The 19,899-nt window shown below is 45.4% G+C and overlaps 1 protein-coding gene across 3 annotated transcripts; it reads left to right on the forward strand.

Moving 5' to 3' along the window:
* The first annotated feature begins 14,389 nt into the window (after positions 1-14,389).
* Positions 14,390-19,391, forward strand: PJA1 (praja ring finger ubiquitin ligase 1). Of its 3 annotated transcripts, XM_079124657.1 has the most exons (3): positions 14,397-14,540; positions 16,494-17,016; positions 17,584-19,391. In XM_079124657.1, the coding sequence occupies exons 2-3, from the start codon at positions 16,724-16,726 to the stop codon at positions 18,722-18,724; spliced, it is 1,434 nt and encodes a 477-aa protein (XP_078980783.1). In that variant the 5' UTR covers positions 14,397-14,540; positions 16,494-16,723; the 3' UTR covers positions 18,725-19,391. The 3 variants fall into 3 exon arrangements, with proteins under 3 accessions (XP_078980782.1, XP_078980781.1, XP_078980783.1); XM_079124656.1 differs by having other exon boundaries at positions 14,390-14,540; positions 16,822-19,391; XM_079124655.1 differs by having other exon boundaries at positions 14,396-14,540; positions 16,494-19,391.
* Positions 19,392-19,899: the final 508 nt, after the last annotated feature.

Consider the following 19,899-nt stretch of genomic DNA (forward strand, 5'->3'; position numbering starts at 1 on the left):
TGCCTCAGCCTCCCGAGTCTCTGGAATTACAGGCCTGTGCCATCATGCCCAACTGACATTTACTGTTATGTGAATGGGTGTTAGCTGGTCTCCTCAAGCCCAGAAGGAATGTACAAACTCTGACTTTCCAACTTGCTCCTTCCTCTTGAGCTCCTTCGTAGTCATTTCTTACTCCTTCCCCTCCCTCATCCTCTGCACTTCCATTGATTCTAGGTCCTGAACTGCAATTTTATTTTATTTTATTTATTTTATTTTGGTACTGGGGTTTGAACCCAGAGGCACTTTACCACTGAGCCACCTCCCTAGTCCTTATTTTTTATTTCAAGACAGAGTCTAGCTAAGTTGCTGAGGCTGGCTTTGAACTCCTGATCCTCCCATCTCAGCCTCCCAAGCTGCTGGGATTACAGGTGTCTGCCACCAGGCCTGGCTAGAATTGCTCTTGAATTCATCATTGCCTCTCCATTCATCACCAATGCTGGAATGTCAGCCTCACCATCTCTTGTCTAGAAAAGTTCCCCACTTGTCTCCTCACTTCCCGTTTTGCCATCTCCGATCCAGTCTTGGTGCTTCCAGGGTGAATGTCCTAAAATGCCAATGTGGCCACCACACCCCACGTCCATCCCCCAGAGGTAGGCTCCCATGGCCCACCAAGCAACCCACACTGTGATCTGCATCCGCCCGCTCCTGTCTCATCTGTGGTCCTTCCCCTTCCTTCCTTACTCTGATTACAAGAAGCTGCCCACCTGCCTGGGGCACAGCAGGCCGCAGCTCTTTGCTCATTCCTTTTCCGCTGGCTACGATGTCCTCCTCCCCTTCTTTTCCTGCTATCAAGCAAGGAAAGCACATTGGTTAGTTTGTATCTCTCCAGCATTCATGCCTCTCGCTTCCGCTTTCGTAGACTCCTGTTTCATTTCAGTGAATCGTGTCTGCCTCACAGTGGGGAAAATTGATGAAACGGTGACTCCAGGTTTGCCTCCCCCCATGGAAGCTGCGAGGATGTTGCCTTCCTGTCTTCTGCCAAGTCTAGCCAGGAGGCAGGCATGGGCCTGAGCTTGGTCACCAGACACTCCCTCTAGACTTTGAATCTGGAGCAAGTGATAGAGGACAAAGACTTCATCCATTTCTGTTGGCCCAGCATCCTGACCCAGCCTGGCTTACAGAGTGGACTTTGCTTTATCTGTTTTCATGCTTCGTTCTCTAGACATGCCTTGATTTTCTAGCTCCTTGTAGCTTACCCTTCCATGTCCACAGTTTCCCCTCTTTCTTTTTTTTTGGGGGGGGGGGTGTTGGGAATTGAACCACTGAGCCATATCCCCAGCCCATTTTTTGTATTTTATTGGGAGACAGGGTCTCACTGAGTTGCTTAGCACCTCACTAAATTCTAAGGCTGGCTTTGAACTCACAATCCTCCTGCCTCAGCCTCCCAAGCAGCTGGGATTACAGGCGTGCACTACCACTCCCAGCCACTTCTTTCTTAAGTTACTTGAAGATAGTCTCTGTTGCTCACTACCAATGATTTCTTTTTCTTTCTTTTTTTTTTTTTTCAAAGGGGGAAGGGTACTGGGATTGAACCCAAGGGCATTCTACCACCAAGCTATCGCCCAGCCCTTTTCATTTTATTCTGTGTTAGGGTTTTGCTAAATTGCTGAGGCTGGCCTTGAACTTGGCAATCCTCCTATCTCAGCCTCCCAAGTGGCTGGAATTACAGGTGTGCAACACTGTAGCCAGTTCACTACCAGTGATTTCTGATAGGAAATCCAGCTCAACTCTTCCTGCATATGCTGTCATCCCTGATCCTGTACATTCCATGGTGCCCTCTGCAAATAGCAGACCATTGCTGGTTTTTGTTTGTTTTCCTATCCCTTTCACTAAGGTAGGAGTTTATCATCCTGTTTTTGTGAGCTCCGGGCTCACTAGCTCAGTGCCTGGTCCAGAACCAAACATATAAGGCAACCAACACTCATGGATGGGGACCTCAGCCTGCTCTCCTCTAGGGACTTTGGTGATTTAGACCTGAGACTCCGTCATGCCACAAAAATGATGTCAGCATGTGCCTGCATTGTGAGTCTGGCCGGGATTAACAGGGGATGATTTCCCTTTGGGTCCCTCTTTCTGTCTATGCCATGGAAGATGGAAGGGAGGAAGGAGGGAAATGGATCCTAGTCGGGGGCAGGGAGGCGACTGTTGGAGCAGCTCAGGTGGAAGATGGTGTTGAGCTGGACTCACGGTTGCAGTGGGAAGGAGAGAGGAAGGGACCACTTTTCAAGATTGGGCACTGAACATTAGAATTGAATAGAGAACTCAGTTGTTCCTGGTAATTCTCAAAGCAAAAGCTGACCATTTGAGATGGCTTCCATCAGAAGGAGGTAGTGAGGGAGTCCGTGTGTGCGTGCACGTGCATGGGGGGATCGGAAGGGGAGGTGTCACACCGTCTCCAGCATCCCCCGCCCCCCCACAGCCGTGACCGTGCAGGCTGCCGCGCCTGCTTTCTAAAGAGCTTCCCCAGGCAGCAGGGGAGAGAGGAGAAGGGGGGCCGGCCACCCACACCACTCAGCAGAGGTGAGCTGAGGAGCACCGAGTCCTCAAGTCCCCCACCCCCCAGCTACTACAGGCTGCCAGGTGCCTTGTTTGTGATGAAAGCTTTTAAAAACCCATGTGCATGGATGGTCATGCATTCATTTTTGTTCATTTAACTAATACTCACTGAGCCTGGAGCCACGCAATGGTGAGCAAAGCCTGCCATGGACCTTGCTCTCAAGAAGCTCCAGAGCTGGCGGGGGAGAAGATGCGTAATCAGGCAATTAGGAACCAGTGTGAGTGGGAGGTAAGCACTGGTTGCTATGGGAACGCGAGGAGAGGCCACAGCTGCTGCTCCTCTCCAGAGAGTGGTGGCAGGCAAAAAAAAAAAAGGAGGCGCGAAGCAGCAGACCTGCTGCCAGGCCCGATGCCACACTAGTCCAGGACAAAGCTCTCCTAGCAGGACAAAACCTGTCACCTTTCTGCCCCTCCATCTCCACACCTAAGAAATCAGAAAGGGAGAGTGCGATCCCAGGACCAGTGGAGATACTTTGCGCATGCGTCTGGCTCTCAGTAGGTCTACAATAGGATAGCTGCTGGGAATTCTCTTTTCAGGAAAGATTTGTTGGTTGAAAGTTTCCCGGCTGCAGGACACTGGGGGTAGGGCTGTGAAAAAGCTAAACAAGGCCTCTGCCCTCCTGGGGCTGATAGTGATTTGGAAGGGGGGAGAAATGACAAAATGATTCCATGGTATGAGCAGAGATGGTTGTGATGAGTCTCATGATATGATGAGTGTAGTTCAAGGCAGGAGCTGGCTTAGGCTAGGGAGCCAGGAAGGCTTCCTGGAAGAGGAGTCATTTCAGCTACGATCAGCAAGAAGAAGTTGCCAGCAAAGAGGTGAGGAAACTGCATTCCAAGTATGGTGAACAGTGTGTGTGAGGGCGCTGAAGAGGAAGTCTGGTATGTTCCAAGGGCAAGGAAAGGAGGTGAGTAGAGACTGGGGTGGGGAAGCAGAGCAGAGGTGGGAAGAGGGAAGGCTGGAAATATGAGTAGGGTACCAATCAACATCAAGCCTCTAGGCCAGGGTGAGGGGTTTGTCTTGGCTCACAGGATGCCCCCAACACCACACTTAGATGTTACTCTGACTTCCACAGCCCATTGGTACATTGAAACAACTGTCAATGTCTGAGGTAGAACCAAACTCAAAGGGCCAAAATCAAAGCAGGCTTGTAGAAGATTCTGGAACATGGGAGCTGCCAGAGTTCTTGAAGTGCCTTTAGGTGAAGACTCACTGTGCAAAGGGGAGCATCATTTGAAAGAGGAGAAAGACATATTGAGTGTTGCATAGCAAGCAGGGTTATTGGTCCTGGAGGTAGAGCTCGGGCATGGTGGTGCATGCCTGTAATCCCAGCAATTTGGAAGGCTGAGACAGGAGGATCATAAATTGGAGGCCAGCCTCAGCAGATTAGTGAGGTACTTAGCAACTCAGCAAGACCCTGTCTCTAAATAAAACACAAAATAGGGCTGGGGATGTGGTTCAGTAGTTGAGTGCAATCCATGGAACCAAAAAAAGAAAAAGAAAAAAAGAAAAATCCCAGAATCACAAACTAAACTAAAAAAGTATCTATTTTTCTTAAAATTGCTTATTTCTTTCTTTCCCTCTCAGGGCATCTAGCAGAATGTTTCCAGCACTTTGTTGCCTTCTTGCGCTTTCCCCACTGTTCCCTTTTTCAAAAAGGCCCATTTTCCACAGCCTCAGCTTCCCACGTACTTATCCTCCAAACTTCTATTGTGAATGGGGCAGCCAGAGGCAGGGCTTGGTTCCCAGGCAAGGTCAAATAGAACTGTTCTCGTGCCAGCGATTGATGTGTCTTCCAAGCTTACCCTAGCTCTTGCCCTTGCCACTCCCCCAAGTCATGTTCTGTGGGCAAAACTCTTCCTGCTGACATGGCCACAGCACTTCTGTGCCCAGGCAGGCCCCGCCACAAACACACACACACACACAGAGGCAGAACTGGCAGTGGGTCTCAGCATCATCTGATACGACAACTCCATTGCTGAGATGGGAACAGTGAGACCCTGGCGCAGTTCAGAGTTCTTGCCTATGAATTGATGTGTTCTGGCCTTTTGACTCTTCCTAACCCTGCCCCCACCATCTCCCCAGCACCAACACAGCTGGTTCTCCCCCGTCCTTGTCGATGGGGGCACAGGGAAGCCAAGGGCAGAAGGGACACCCTATGAAAAGAAGGTATCAGGTGCAGCCTGAGCAGAGTTGCAGGGGGAGGGGGAGGTCAACCTGCTCCCAGCTGGCCCAGCTTAGTCTTTCTAGTCCTTTCTCCTTAGACACAGGTACAGGCCCAGGGTTCAGCTGAACCCAGGAAGGCTGCTTTAGATCTCTATCAGGGAACTCCCACCCTAGTAGGGCCTTCATTTTAGGTAGGATCTGAGCCAACCACACTCCTCTCACCTCAGGACTTTCTTTGGAATGGGTAGTTCAGGATCCAAATCCAGCTCTGCTGCCACTAGCTCAGTAAACTTGGACGAATCCCCTTGTGAAACTAAGACCCCCTACGGGCTTACTGTGGAGATGCAATAAGGGAACCTGTGTGAGATACAGACCTCACAGATACTACATGTTTCACAAATTGAGTGTCCTCCCTTCACTCTTGGCTTGCCTCGCAGCCCCACACCTAATTCCCTCCAGAGTTCCTTGGGGTGAGGCTGGGAGGAGAGAAAGGAGCTGTGTCCCACAGAAGAAAGTCCTAATCCCTGAAACTCAACAGGAGGCACGCAAGGAGAAGCCATGCCAGGGTAAAGAAGAAAGGAGAGAGACGGGAGAAAGGAGGAGGCAGGTGGTTTCAGGCCTATGGGAAGTCTGGGCAGTACAGGAGAAGGGCCTGGCAGCATGGGGCCCGTCCAGCTGGTCTAGGCAATGCCAGAAGGCTGAGAGAGACAAAGGAGGAGGCCTCTAGCTCCAGGCTGCCTACACCTCTCCATGGTAACTCCTGTGAGCTTTTCCTGGGGGCATAGAACCTACCCAGGCCCCAGCAGGGGATGTAGTACAGTCCCATTCAGGCTCCCTCAAATCCCTATTCTGTCCCCATTACCTTGAGCCAGGCTCAGAACACATGCCCTTATTCTTGACCTCCACAAACCAACCCTGATCCCACCCCAACCAGGTTCTCTTTTGATCTTTTATTCTCTGCAACCCACTTCCCCCCAAAACATTTCAGGCTTAGACTTTACTAATTTTTCTTTACAAGAAATTCTGCTCTGTTTCTGTAAGTCATGAATATTAGTTGCCACAGAGACCCTGAACTTTGGGCCCCAGGCTCTGCATACATTTGGCAGAAATATATCCACCAGTTCACCTGAATCCCTTTGTGGCCAGGAACACCCCTTGGAGAGATGCCAAGCAAGGGTCAGTGAAGCATGGGGCCAGGAATGGCCCTCGATTGCCAACTTGGGTGAGGATAAGCCTGTGGCTCAAATCAGAGTTGAATTTGTAGCTGGAATCGGGGTTTGGCTTGTGATCGGGATCAGGACTTATTCTGGGACCAGAGTTGACGTTTCTTTTGGTTGCAAGCAACAGAATTTAACTCTGGCTCACTTGGGCAAATACAAAGGTTGTATTTTCAAGATGTTGGGTTGGTTTTCAGAAGTGATTGATGTGAACATGACTCAGTCTTCTGAATCTCTGTGTGTTTCTTTTTGAGTTTCAAGTCTCTAGGAGAGGAATCTGTACCCATGAACAGTCAAGATAGCCAGGATATAGGGTCAGGCATTGCCAATGGAAATAAGAAGCCACTAGCTTTTTGGGAAAGCAGTCTGACATTATTTATTAGTACCAGTTCATTTCCAAGGGAGGGAGACTAGAGAAAGGAGGAGGTGGTTTTAGGTCTATGGGAAGTCTGACCTATGGGAAGTTGCTGTCATCCCAACAATGTATTAATAATAATAATAATAATAATAATAATAATAATGTTGAGTGAGAACAGCACGAAGTAGAAAAGTATATACAGTTGTCCCTTAGTATCTGTGGAAGGTTGGTTTCAGTATGGACCCCTCCATCCTACAGATAACAAAATCCACAGATGCTCAAATCCCTTATATAAAATGGTATAGTATTTACATAAAATCTATGCACATCCTCCTGTATACTTTAAACATCTCTAGATGACTTGCAATACCTAATACAGTCTAAATGGTAGGTAAAAATTGTCATACTGTAGTTTAGAGAATATTTTGTGGTACTGGGAGTTGAACCTACCACTGAGCTATATCCCCATCCCTTTATTTTATTTTATTTTATTTTATTTTAGTTTAGTTTAAAGACAGGGTCTCACTAATTTACTCAGGCTGCTCTTGAACTTGTGATTCTCCTGCTTCAACCTCCAGAGGTGCTGGAATTATAGATGTGTCTGGCACAGGCTCATTTTCCCCCCAATATTTTTGATGAATTGTTGATTGAAAGAGCAGATGTAAAACTCATAGATACAGAGGGCCAATTTTCTATGATCTCATTTTAATAAAAGAAGGACAAATAAAAGCCTACACACATATTAATCATATTAATCATGTACATGTATGTACATATATACAAACGTATACCCTATATGATTATACAAGTATGAATAAAATGTAGAAGTAATGAATATTAGGTTATTATTAACTGTTGTGGGACATACTAAGGAAGACAGAAAAAAGAAGCAGTAAAACTAAAAGAAAAACAATTGTGAAAAGCATGCACATAGGCTTTCTTTTATGAGTATGTCTAAAATGATAGAGATATTTGTGTGAAACTATAAAGATATTATCTTAGAGCTGGGTGGTGGTGGCACATGCCTGCAATCCCAGTGACTTGGGTGAGGCAGGAGGATGGCAAGTTTGTGGTCAGCCTCAGCAACTTGATGAGGACCTAAGAAACTTAGCAAGACCCTATCTCAAAAAAAAAAAAAAAATAAGAAAGGTCTGGGGATGAGGGGATGTAGCTCTGATTCAATCTCCAGTACCAAAAAAAAAAGTAGAAATGTTTTAAAGAGATAAATAAAAATATACCAGAAAAAAATCTTGCCCCCAAACAAGTTGAAAACAGTATAACTGACGAGATTGACATTAACACCAAGTCTTACTAGAGATAAGTCTTTTTAAAAAAATTTAGTGGTACTGGGGACTGAACCCCAGAGCACCCTACAGTGAGCTACATCCCCAGACCTTTTTTTAAATTTTTTTAAAAATTTTGAGACAAGGTCTTGCTAAGTTGGCCAGACTGGCTTCAAATTTGTGATCCTCCTGCCTCAATCACCTGAGTTGGTGGGATTAGAAGTGTATACCACCATTCTTGGGCAAGAGTAATTTTTTTAGTGATTGTATTAGTTAGAGTTTTCCAGAGAAACAGAACAGATATAGATATACTAGAGGGGACTAATTGGGGGAATTGACTCAGATTATTACGATGGCTGAGAAGTCCCATGACAGGCTGTCTGCAGGCTGGAGATCCTGGAATATTGGTAGCATGGTTCAGTCCAAGCCCAGGGTCATCAGAACCAGGGCAGTTGATGGTTTAATTCTCAGCCTGAGGTCAAAACCCTGAGAACCTGGGGTCAATAGGAGTTAAGTCTTAGAGCCCAAAGGCCAGTGAGCCTGGTAGCCTCAGAAGAGTCTATCCCAACTGAGAGAGAGGAAGAGAGAGCGAGAGAGAGAGAGAGAGAGAGAGAGAGGAGAGAGAGAGAGAGAGAGAGAGAGAGAGGAGAAAGAGAGGAGAGAGAAAGAGAGAGAGAGAGAGAGAGAGAAAGAGAGAGAGAAAGAGAAAGAGAGCAAGCACAAGCCACCTTCTGTATGTATTCCACCTGGGTCCCCAGTCCACTGAATGATGCTGGGGAGAATAGATTTTCTCCACCTACTCCATGCAAACTTATGCCAATCTCTTATTTATTTATTTGTTTGTTTATTTATTTATTTGGTACTGGGGATTGAACTCAGGGGCACTCCACCACTAAGTCACATCCCCAGCCCTATTTGGTATTTTATTTAGAGACAGGGTCTCACTGAGCTGTGTAACCCCTTGCTTTTGCTAAGGCTGACTTTGAACTTGTGATCCTCCTGCCTCAGCCTCCCCAGTTGCTGGGATTACAGGCATGTGCCACCGCACCTGGCTATGCCAATCTCTTCTATAAACACACTCATTCTAGCTGTTCTTTAAGCCAGTCAAGTTGACACCTATAATTAACTATCACAGCGAACAGTTCTCTGGGGAGATAGAACAAACTGAAACCTATGTGTCCTCATTGCATTTTAAAAACATATGTAAATACTATGGTAATGAATAGACCCTCGTACAACCTACTTTTTTTTCATTTAATGTTGTTTTCCAGACTTAAATCTTGTGATATATGTAGATTTTGATTCTGCATTTTAGCTGTGCTATAGGAAGTATTCTACCATATTTCCTCCCCTTTTGAAAAGTATTTAGGTTCATTCTAGTCTTTCACTGTTAACAATAATGCTGCACTGAATATAATAGCACATATTTAATTTCAATCATGTACAAATATACTGGTAAGTTAGTTCCTAGAAGTACACTTTCTGGGTCAAAAAGTATATGCATTAGAGTGGCGCACACCTGTAATCCCAGCAGCTCAGGAGGCTGAGACAGGAGGATTGCGAGTTCAAAGCCAGCCTCGGCAACTTAGTGAGGCCCTAAGCAACTCAGGGAGACCCTGTCTATAAATAAAAATATGAAAAGGGCTGGGGATGTGGCTCAGTGGTTAAGCACCTCTGGGTTCAATCCCTGGTACCCCCCCCAAAAAGGTATGTGCATTAGAAACTTGATAGGAATTATTATTAATTTTTTTTTACTTTTTTCATTTATTTTTTTTGTTAGTGCATTATACTTTTATAAAATTGTGGGGTTTACTTTGACATATTCATGAAGACATGTAACAGAATTTGCTTCATTTCAATCCACTTCCATTCCCTCCAGCTTCATAATTTTGAGGCCAGCCCGGGCAATGTTATGTGACCCTGTCTCAAAAAAAAAAAAAAAAAAAAAAAAAAAGAAAAGAAAAGAAATAAAAAGGGCTGGGGACGTAGCTCAGTGGTAAAACACTTCTGGGTTCAATCCCCAGTCCTGTGGCCTGGGGGCAGGGAGAGGAAAAGTATGTTGGTATCCTTTGCTCATCTTAAAGTTGATTTGTTGGACTTATTGATTCATAGGAGCTCTTCATGTAATTGGGAAATGAGCCCTTTGTTTGTTCAATTAGCAGCAAACATTTTCCCCAGGTTTTCATTTGTCTTTTTCTTTACTTAGAATTGTTTATTTTTTTGTTTCCAAGCACATTTTATTTTTATGTAGTTGAACCTTTTCCTTTTTGCTCCTGAATCTTTTGCCAAATTTACAAAGGCCTTATTCACTCCAAGGTTATGAAAAACATTCTCCTAAAGTTTATTTTAAGTAACATTATAATTTCATATTTGCATTGAAAGAAAACATCAGCTAGGAGCAGATATTTGCAACTATACAAATATAATTGACATCTTGTGTTCTGAATATATAAAGAATACCTAGAAATCAATACTAACAAGAAAAACAACATTAATATAAAAAATTGACAAAAGATATGAAAGATACGAGCATACATTTCAGAGAAGAAGAAATCTATATGGTCAACAATTGTACAAAGGCACTTCTCTAGTAATTTGGGGGGGAAAGTCAAATAACAGTGCTTTGTATTGTCAGATTAGCAACAATTTGAAGTCTTAGAACCAAGAGAGGTGAGGATGATGCGAACAAACTGCAGGTGGGAATGTAAATTGTTGCAATCACTTTGGAAAGCGGCTTGGCAATTTCTATTAAAGTTGAAATGTTCCTACCCTTCCCCCATCCCCTTATGATCACCACCTTTAGAACTCATGTACTTGAGTGATCACTTCCCCAGAGTGTAGGTTAGACCTAGCAACCCACTTTCAATAAGAAGAGGCCGAGGCAGGAGGATAGAGTTCAAGACCAGCCTCAGCAACCTATTGAGGCCCTAAGCAACTTGGCGAGACTCTCTCTCAATAAATACATACATACAAAGGGCTGGGATGTAGCTCAGTTGTAAAATGCCCCTGTGCTAAATCCCCAGTACCAAAAATAAAAAAAGAAAGAATATGGCAAAAGTGTTAGAATGTCACTTCCAAGAGCTGTCTTTCAAGAAACATTGAGTTATTCAGAGAAGAAAATGATATAGGTTAGAAACTTGGATCTGCATAAAGAAGAGCAGAATAAATGATGGTATTTTAAAAGGATATAACAGATAACAGTTCACTCAAAAATAATAGTAACAATATTGGATGACTGTAGCTTGTTGACTAGTGAAATGAATGATAGAAATAATTCATAAGGGATGGGGTGGAGGGATTGAGAATACTCTTATAATTTACCTGCCTGCCCTATTCATGAAGTATTATAGTGTTATTTAAAACTGGACTTGGATTAGTTGTAAATATATATTGCAGGCTCTTGCATGACCCCTAATTAAGTAAAAAAAGAAAGATGAAGTATAATTGATATGCTCAGAGAGGAGAGAAAATGGAATCATAAAATGTTCAATTAAAATCAGTGAAGACAGAGTAGAAGACAAAAAAGAAAATGAACAAATATTAAAAAAAATCAAGAGCAATGAATAGGAAATTGTTAGCCAGGGGTTATAAGTGCCCCTGGATTCAATCCCAGGTACCAAAAAAAATAAAAAAAAAATATATATATACACTTGACAGTGTTAAGGTACAAAAAAATGTATATGAGGCAAAAACTAATAGGACTACAAGAAGAAATAGATGAGTCCACTATGATAGTTGAAGTTTTCAACACTCCTCTATCAATAATTGACAGATCTAGCAGCCAGAAAATCAATAAGAATAAACTTGAACTGAATAGCACCATCAATCAACCAGAACTAATTGACATTTATAGACTACTTCGTCCAACAACAGCAGAATCCACATTCTTTCCAAACTCATGTGGAACATTCACTAGGATAGACCACATCCTGGGCCATAAAACATGCCTTAACAGATTTCAAAGAGTAGACATCTTACAAAATATGCTCTCAGACCACAGCAGAATGAAATTAGCAATCAATAACAGAAAGATAGATGGAAAGTCCTCAAATATTTGGAGATTAAACAATATACTTCTAAATAACATAGGGGTTCAAGATAACAGTGAAAACACAATTTACCAAAATTTGTGGATTGCAGCAAAAGCAGTGCTTCGAGGGAAATTTGTAGCATTGAATGCAAATATTAGAAAATATGAAAGATCAAGAAGATTATAAGCTTCCAGATCGGAGAATAAACAAAAATGACTAATATCAGAAACAAAAGAGTGGCTATCACTACTGATGTCATGGACATTAAAAGGATAATAAAGAAATATTATGAACAACTGCATGGCTACAAATTTGATAGATGAAAGGGACAAATTCTGTGGCTTGCTTTTTTTTTTTTCAGTACTGGGAATTGAATCCAGGGCCTTATGCTTGTAAGGTAAGCACTCTAGCAACTGAGCTATATCCCCAGCCCTGTGGCTTGCTTTTAATGAATAGGATACAGAAAAGTGGTGGATGTCACTTCTAAGACAAAGTCATAAAAAGGTCATGTATTCTATTTTAGGTACTCTCTTTTTCTATGTGTCTGTCTCTCTCTCTCTCACCAGCTACCACGCCCATGAAGAAGATTCAAGAAGCTGGGATTACATGATAGCATGTGTACCACTGCAAGGTGATATGATACAGTTTATGTAATTTAAAACAGGCTGGGCATGGTGGCACACACCTGTAATCCCAGCAGCTCGGGAGGCTGAGGCGGGAGGATCTCAAGTTCAAAATCAGCCTCAGCAAAAGCGAGGTGCTAAGTAACTCAGTGAGACCCTGTTTCTAAATAAAATACAAAACAGGACGGGGGATGTGGCTCAGTGGTCGAGTGCCCCTGAGTTCAATCCCCGGTACCCCCACCAAAAAAACCCCAAAAAACAAAAAAACTAAATAAAACACACAAAACAATATTGTATTTTGGTTAAAGATACATACATATGTAATGACAGAAAAACAAACATGGATAAGAAAGAAACATCAACTTCCAAATGTGCTTATTTGAGAGAAAGAAGATGAATAAGACAAATGAGGTTCAGCTGTAATACTATGCGCTACGTCCCCAGCTCTTTTTATTAAGTTTTTATCTTGAACAATGTCTCCCAAATTGCTGAGGCTGGCCTCCAACTTCCACTCTTACTGCCTCAACTTCCCAAGCAGCTGGGATTACAGGCATGTGCCACCACATTTGGCTCTATCTTTTTTATATTTAAACTGTATTTCCTTCACATATTTTGAAATGGCATTTTGGGCACATAATTTTTTCTTATTATCTATTTCTTGGTGAATGAAAGAACCTCTTTTGTTCTCTTTGATACTTTCTACTTTGACCTCGATTTTTATATTAGTATTGTTACAAGTCTCTCTCCTTCCTTTTTGTTCCTGTTTCCTTCACCTCCCCCTTTCCCCCCCTTTTTTTTTCCTGCTAGTATTTAACGGACATGTACTTCCATTACTGTTTCTACTTTAGGTGAAACTAATAAACAGCATATAACTGGACTTTTATATGCTGGGCATCAGTGCACGCCCATAATCCCAGCAACTCAGGAAGCTGGAAAGTTCAAGACTAACCTCAGCAATTTATCAAGGCCTTATTTAGCCAGACAGGGTGGCTCAGTGATTATGTGCCCCTGGTTTCAATCCCTGGTTTAAAAAATGAATAATAAAATTAAATGATCAAAATAAGAATTTGCTTCTTAACAGATGTTAACCCATAATACATCCTAATCTATTTTTCTTTTTACATCCTGTTTGGCCCATACCTCATTTCTTACCCTTTGTTGACTGAGTTTTTCTTTGTTTTGCATACCACTCCTTTAATAGTTTGCAAATTATACATCCTATTTCTACTCTATTGTTACCCTTAAACGTTTTTATTCTATTATACGTTGTATTTTCAGTAAGAACAAAAATTTACTTCAGCTAGTGCCATGGCGCACACCTGTAATCCCAGCAGCTGGGGAAACTGAGGTAGGATGGCAAGTTCCAGGCCAGGCTGGGCAATTTAGGGAGGCCTCAAGCAACTTAGTGAAACTGTCTCAAAATACAAATAAAAAGGGCTGGGGATGTAGCTCAGTGGTTAAGTGTCCCCATGTTCAACCCCTACTCCCAAGAAACAAAAACAAATAAACAAAAAACCCCAACAACTTTACATGAATATTTTAAACTGGCTGTGAAGGTTAAGAGTGCTATTTAAGATTTCAGTAAAATTGTGTAAATCAAAAAGCGTAAGTATAATAATTTTTAACAGCGGTGCAACTACCTGAATACCAACCCCTGTTGCTTTTCATGATTGATCATTTGTTTTGGATGGAAAAGCTTGATTTTATGACCAACAGCAACAAATTCCACTGCAAACAGGTTCAACTTGTTTCAACCACCAGTTTAAAAAAAAAAAAAAAAAAAAGCTTGCTGCAACCATAAGTATAGTTTCACATTTTAATACCGCAGACAAACCGTACCATATAGGATATGATATAGCACAATTACTTTCACATTGGAATTAATGAGAAAGAATTCGCCTATTTCATTCTACTAATGAAAAAACCAGAACCGAAGGGCATGTGGCTAAATGTCCCACATTTCTTATCGCTGGCCGCTTGTTTCATTTTTCGCTGTCCTTTTCCGTATCCTTGACGATTTCATCATTTGAAATGAAATAAAGCTTTAGGGCCCACCCTGATTTGAGGAAAGCAGCTGCCGCCCCCGCCACATCGAGGGGGCGGGCTCCAGCCGACGTCACAATCACTTCCGCCGCAGTCACCGCCCTCCCGGGTGCTGTCTGGCGGGGGAGGAGCCCGAGACCCGGGAGCAGCGGCTCTGGCGGTGGTGGCGGTCGGAGGTCCGAGAGCTCTGCCCCTCTGAAAAGCGTGCTGCTGTCCCGACAGGGTGAGTGAAAGTCTGGTTGGGTTGGCGACCCATCTCGCAGCTGGCGGTGGGGCGAGTGGCAGGGCAGGGGCGCGAGAATCTGGGGGGATCCGGCGAACCTCTTTTCGGGTTCGCCCCTCGGGAAGGGGTGGGGCGGACGGGGGACCTGAATGCAGACTGAGGCCCTTGTCCTCCATCGGCCTGTTCGGGGGCTGCATCCTCTGCTGCTGAGCCCCTTTGGCCCAGCGTGGCCCCTGCTCGAATGGCTTTCACGGCTATTTGAGAGGGGAACGGTGTTCGCGGCCCCTGGCCACTTCTCCCCGCCCCTCCTTCCTCCCTCCTCGGCCCCCTTGGCGGGTCACCCCGTGGCCTCCCCCTGCCATTTTGCTGTTGTTTCGCCGAATGGTAAATGGTTGAGATTGTTTGGTAAGAATATTGTTCCCGGGAAAAGAATTGTCAGAAAAAAAAATTATTCTCAGGGAAAAACTATGTTCACACCCCGCCCTTTTCTTTCTTTGCCCCCTTCCCTGCCACATCGATTTGGGGCTGCCCTTTGCGCTGATAGCGTTTTCTTGTCCCTTATTATGACATTGCACGCCCTCCCCTGTGTCGCGCAAGCGTACGCGAGCACACACACACACACACACACACACACACGCCCGCACGCCCGCACACACGGCAATCTTCAATTGCAGCCCCCTCCCTGCCCCGCCAGCCTCAAGGTTCCAGCGCATCCCCTCCCCCGCGCATGCGCAGGCACATACACAACCCCCCTCACACACCCTCACACCCTCCAGTGCCTCCCCCCACACACACACACACACACACGCGCGCGCGCGCGCGCGCACACACACGTGGCCTCAGACCCTCGACTGCCATTTCCCTCCCCTCGCTGCCTATCACATACACACCTCTAGATCCCGCCCCTCCTCCCTCGGCCTGCTCTGGCATGCATATGTAGACACACACACATACACACATTTATACACACCCTCAGCCCTCCTCCCTGCCTGTCACATACACACATAAGGACATATTTTATTGCTACCCATTGGCACAAATACACTCCCACTCTCTGATTCACACACCCTCTTAAATGCCCTGCTCTTGTGCTTTCTGCCACATACTTTGCATAGACAGATTCCCTTTGCTGTCCCTGTTGCGTACACACTCACACTCATAGAAGTCCTTCTCTGGGGACACCACCGTGCTTCCTGCTTGCCACAGTCACGTGTAGTCATTCTTTGATTGCTAGCCTCTTTTCCATCTCTCTCTCACACACACCCCCCTCTCCAGTGCTCTCCGCTCTGCCATGCCTGCCTGCTGCAGTTGCTCGTGCTGACATTTCTCAGTTGTTGCATCCCATTTGGACAGATTCATGTGCGTGCCACACACATGCACATACACACAAACACAAACTCTCTTAAGCTCCCCTCCATTGCCACCAATCCCTTCCCTGCCTAAGATATGCACATAAATGTAGGTTTCCCCCATAGTTCCAGCTGCCACATACACATCTACATCCCCCTTCTGGTTCTCTCATACTCCACACACAGCACTTTCCTCTGAAGCCACCCCACCCATTCTGTCACATCCAGAATGGGTCTCATTCTAACACTCACATCCCTTCCCCCTACAAACCTACACATGGCTCCATTGCAGGATTGCAGGTTCCCCTTCCACCTGTCCCTCTCCTGACTGACATGTAGGCACTCACGCATGCGCAGTGATCTACATTTGCCACCCTACTCCAATTCACATTTCTCCTGTGTCTGCAGGGTTCAGAAAAAGACACCCTATTCAAAAACTCACTGCGGCCTTTCCTCTTCCCACATTGGCACAATTCCACGGTACTTCACTCACCTTCCAAGGGTCCCGTCAGCCCCCACCTCCTGTCGCACTCTCCCCCTGAGTCCAGCTTTCCTATAAACCTGGTGTTGTAATCATGTTGCCAAAATTAAAAATGTGTTCCAGGTCTACACCTGACAGTCACTGGAATGCTACTCCAGGCCTTAGAAGAAAGTGAACCTAATTTTAAAGATCCCTTATCCTTTCTGTTACCTGTCTGCTGAAGTGAAAATAGATCTCCCTGCTCCTTAATGCTGAACTGATTTGACTTTCCCAGCTCAATAAAACGAGTGCGGGAAGCAGGAACCTTTTCACCCGAGCCCCAGCTGTATTGGAAACCCTCCTAAGCCAGAACAATGGGGCAGGAATCTAGCAAGCCTGTATGGCCCAAACCAGCAGGAGGGTATCAGTCCAATACAGGCAGGAGGTATGGAAGAAGGCATGCTTATGTCAGTTTCAGGCCATCCACGAGCCATCAGGACAGGATTGCCAGCCAGAGAAAGACGACAGCCGAAGTCCCAATGCACAGATCAGCCCCCAGTCAAACCACCAAGAGGAGCCGATCACCATTTGCCACCACTCGTCGTAGTTGGGACGACTGTGAGAGCTCGGGAACCAGCCTGAATGTTGATAATGAGGACTATTCCAGGTATCCGCCAAGAGAGTACAGGGCTTCGGGTGGCAGAAGAGGAATGGCTTATGGACATATTGACACTTTTGGGGCAGATGATAGTGAGGAGGAGGGGGCTGGGCCTGTTGAGCGACCGCCAGTGAGAGGGAAAACTGGCAAGTTTAAGGATGATAAGCTGTATGACCCAGAGAAAGGGGCGAGGTCTGTGGCGGGGGTGCCTCCCCAGTTCTCTAGCTTTAACCGCGATGTGCGAGAGGAGCTTGACAAGGTAGACCCAGCCCCTGTGGCGAGATGCTCTGCTAGCAGAGCAGAGTTCCCGAAGCAAAATAGTGTGGCCTCTCAGATGTCTTCTGCTGAAGGCAAGGTGGCTACAAACGGTGACAGTTTGGAGAGGGAGAGAAGGGGGCAGAACTTAACTGCACGTCCCAGTAGGGCTCCTGTGAGTATTTGTGGTGGGGGGGAAAACCCCTCAAAGAGTGCAGAGGAACCGGTGGTGAGGCCCAAAGTCCGAAATCTGGCAAGTCCAAACTGCGTGAAACCAAAAATATTTTTTGATACTGATGATGATGATGATATGCCACACAGTACTTCCAGGTGGAGGGATGCTGTCAATGCTGATGAAGGCCACTCGGATGGCCTGGCAAGGAGAGGCAGAGGCGAGAGTTCAAGTGGCTACTGTGAGCCAAAGTACTCTGAAGACAAGAGGGAAGCGAGGAACGACCAAGTGAAACCAGAGAAGGTGCCCAGGAGGCGACGAACCATGGCTGACCCTGACTTCTGGACATACAGTGACGATTACTACAAATACTGTGATGAAGACTCTGACAGTGACAAAGAGTGGATCGCTGCTCTGCGCAGGAAGTACCGAAGTCGAGAGCAAAACCTGTCTTCCAGTGGAGAAAGCTGGGAGACCCTGCCAGGAAAGGAAGAGCGGGAACCTCAGCAAGCTAGAGTGAGTGTGAGCGTCACCGACACCAGCCCTGCCCTGGGCGCTGGAGCCAGCGCCGGCGCCAACACCATTGCTGGTGCTAGCACCAGCACCAGCACCAGTGCCAGCACCAGCGCCAGCACCAGCGCCGGTGCAGGTGCTGTTAGCAACGGCAGCAGCTATCTGGAGGAAGCTCAAGAACCACCGCTTCAGGAAGAGGAACAGACATCCCTGGAAGAGGGAGAAATTCCCTGGCTCCAGTACAATGAGAACGAGAGCAGCAGTGAGGGGGACAACGACTCCGGGCGGGAGCTGATGCAGCCTGGGGTGTTCGTGCTGGACGGCAACAACAACCTGGAAGATGACTCCAGCGTCAGCGAAGACCTAGAAGTGGATTGGAGCCTCTTTGATGGATTTGCCGATGGTTTAGGAGTGGCCGAAGCCATCTCCTACGTGGATCCTCAGTTCCTGACCTACATGGCACTCGAGGAACGCCTGGCCCAGGCCATGGAGACTGCCCTAGCACACCTGGAGTCTCTGGCAGTGGATGTCGAAGTGGCCAATCCACCGGCGAGCAAGGAGAGCATTGACGCTCTTCCCGAGATCCTGGTCACTGAAGATCATGGTGCAGTTGGCCAAGAGATGTGCTGTCCTATCTGCTGCAGTGAATATGTGAAGGGGGAGGTGGCCACTGAGCTTCCATGCCACCACTATTTCCACAAGCCCTGTGTGTCCATCTGGCTTCAGAAGTCAGGCACATGCCCCGTGTGCCGCTGCATGTTCCCTCCCCCACTCTAAAGACCAAGGCATTTTACTCCTGGTCTGTTTATTTTCCCCATAACTGAAACCCACAATACTGCAGGAGCCCTCTGAAAATTAATAATGAAAATGAAACCATTTGGTCAATTAGACTAAACCTGTTGATTCCTTGTGATTATTTCCAATGTGAAAATGGTTGTGTATGGTTGCATTAAAAAATCATACAGGCGGGGCACATGCCTGTAATTCCGGCGACTTGGGAGGCTGAGGCAGGAGGATTGAAAGTTCAAGGCCAGCCTCAGCATCTTGGCAAGACCTTGTCTCAAAGTAAAAAGTTAGAAAAGGGCTGGGGGTGTAGCTCAGTGGTAGAGCACTCCTGGGTTCAATCCATAATAACACACACACACACACACACACACACACAAATACACAAATCATACTGCCTTTTAGAGGTTAGAAAGGGAAAACTAAACTTTCTAAATGCTACTTGAGCGTGCAGTAAGAGCATACATTTTCTAACCTGAAAGTCGGAATAAATGGCATTTGTTTTCTTCAGTAGAATATGTTGCTGTTAATTGTAATGTCAAGTTTATCTGTTAACTCTGTCCAGAAGGCAAAATAATTTTTGTTGCATGTTCTGGGTTAATGTTCCTGTAATTGCAGTGCCGTAAAAGCTTATTAAAGTACTTTTGGTTTTACACGGTAACATGGTATTGTTTGGTTTTGTCTGAAATGGTGGTACCAGGTGACTTTCTGATTGAGCCCTGCATTTTTTGGTGTTCTCAACAGTAGAAAACAGTTTTCACTGAAAACACAGACTCCAAAAAATGTCAAAAAACATGGAGGGTAATAGTTTTTCTAAAGGAGGAATAACATGTATACTTGTCTAGTAGGGGAAAGGTCTAGTAGAGAAAGAAGGAAGGAAAGAAACAATGAGAAATCATGGTAAAACAAAAATAGTAGGAACAAATCTAAACTGAGTGTAGGAATGAATGAGTTAAAATCACCTTCAAGAAAATAGCAGCCCTCAGGAGGGATTCTGTGAAAAAAAATGAAGCTGTATGCCAATTGCATACCTTAACACAGTGACACACATAGGGACAGCATACCTTAACATAGTGACACAGATAGGGACAGAAAAATATATGTCACACAAATGCTTCAGGAAAAAAAAAAAGCAGGAATCCTACAGAGTGAACAGGTTTTATCATTCT

This window comes from Sciurus vulgaris (genome assembly GCF_902686455.1).
Source record: "Sciurus vulgaris genome assembly, chromosome: X".
Taxonomy (NCBI): Eukaryota; Metazoa; Chordata; class Mammalia; order Rodentia; family Sciuridae; genus Sciurus; species Sciurus vulgaris.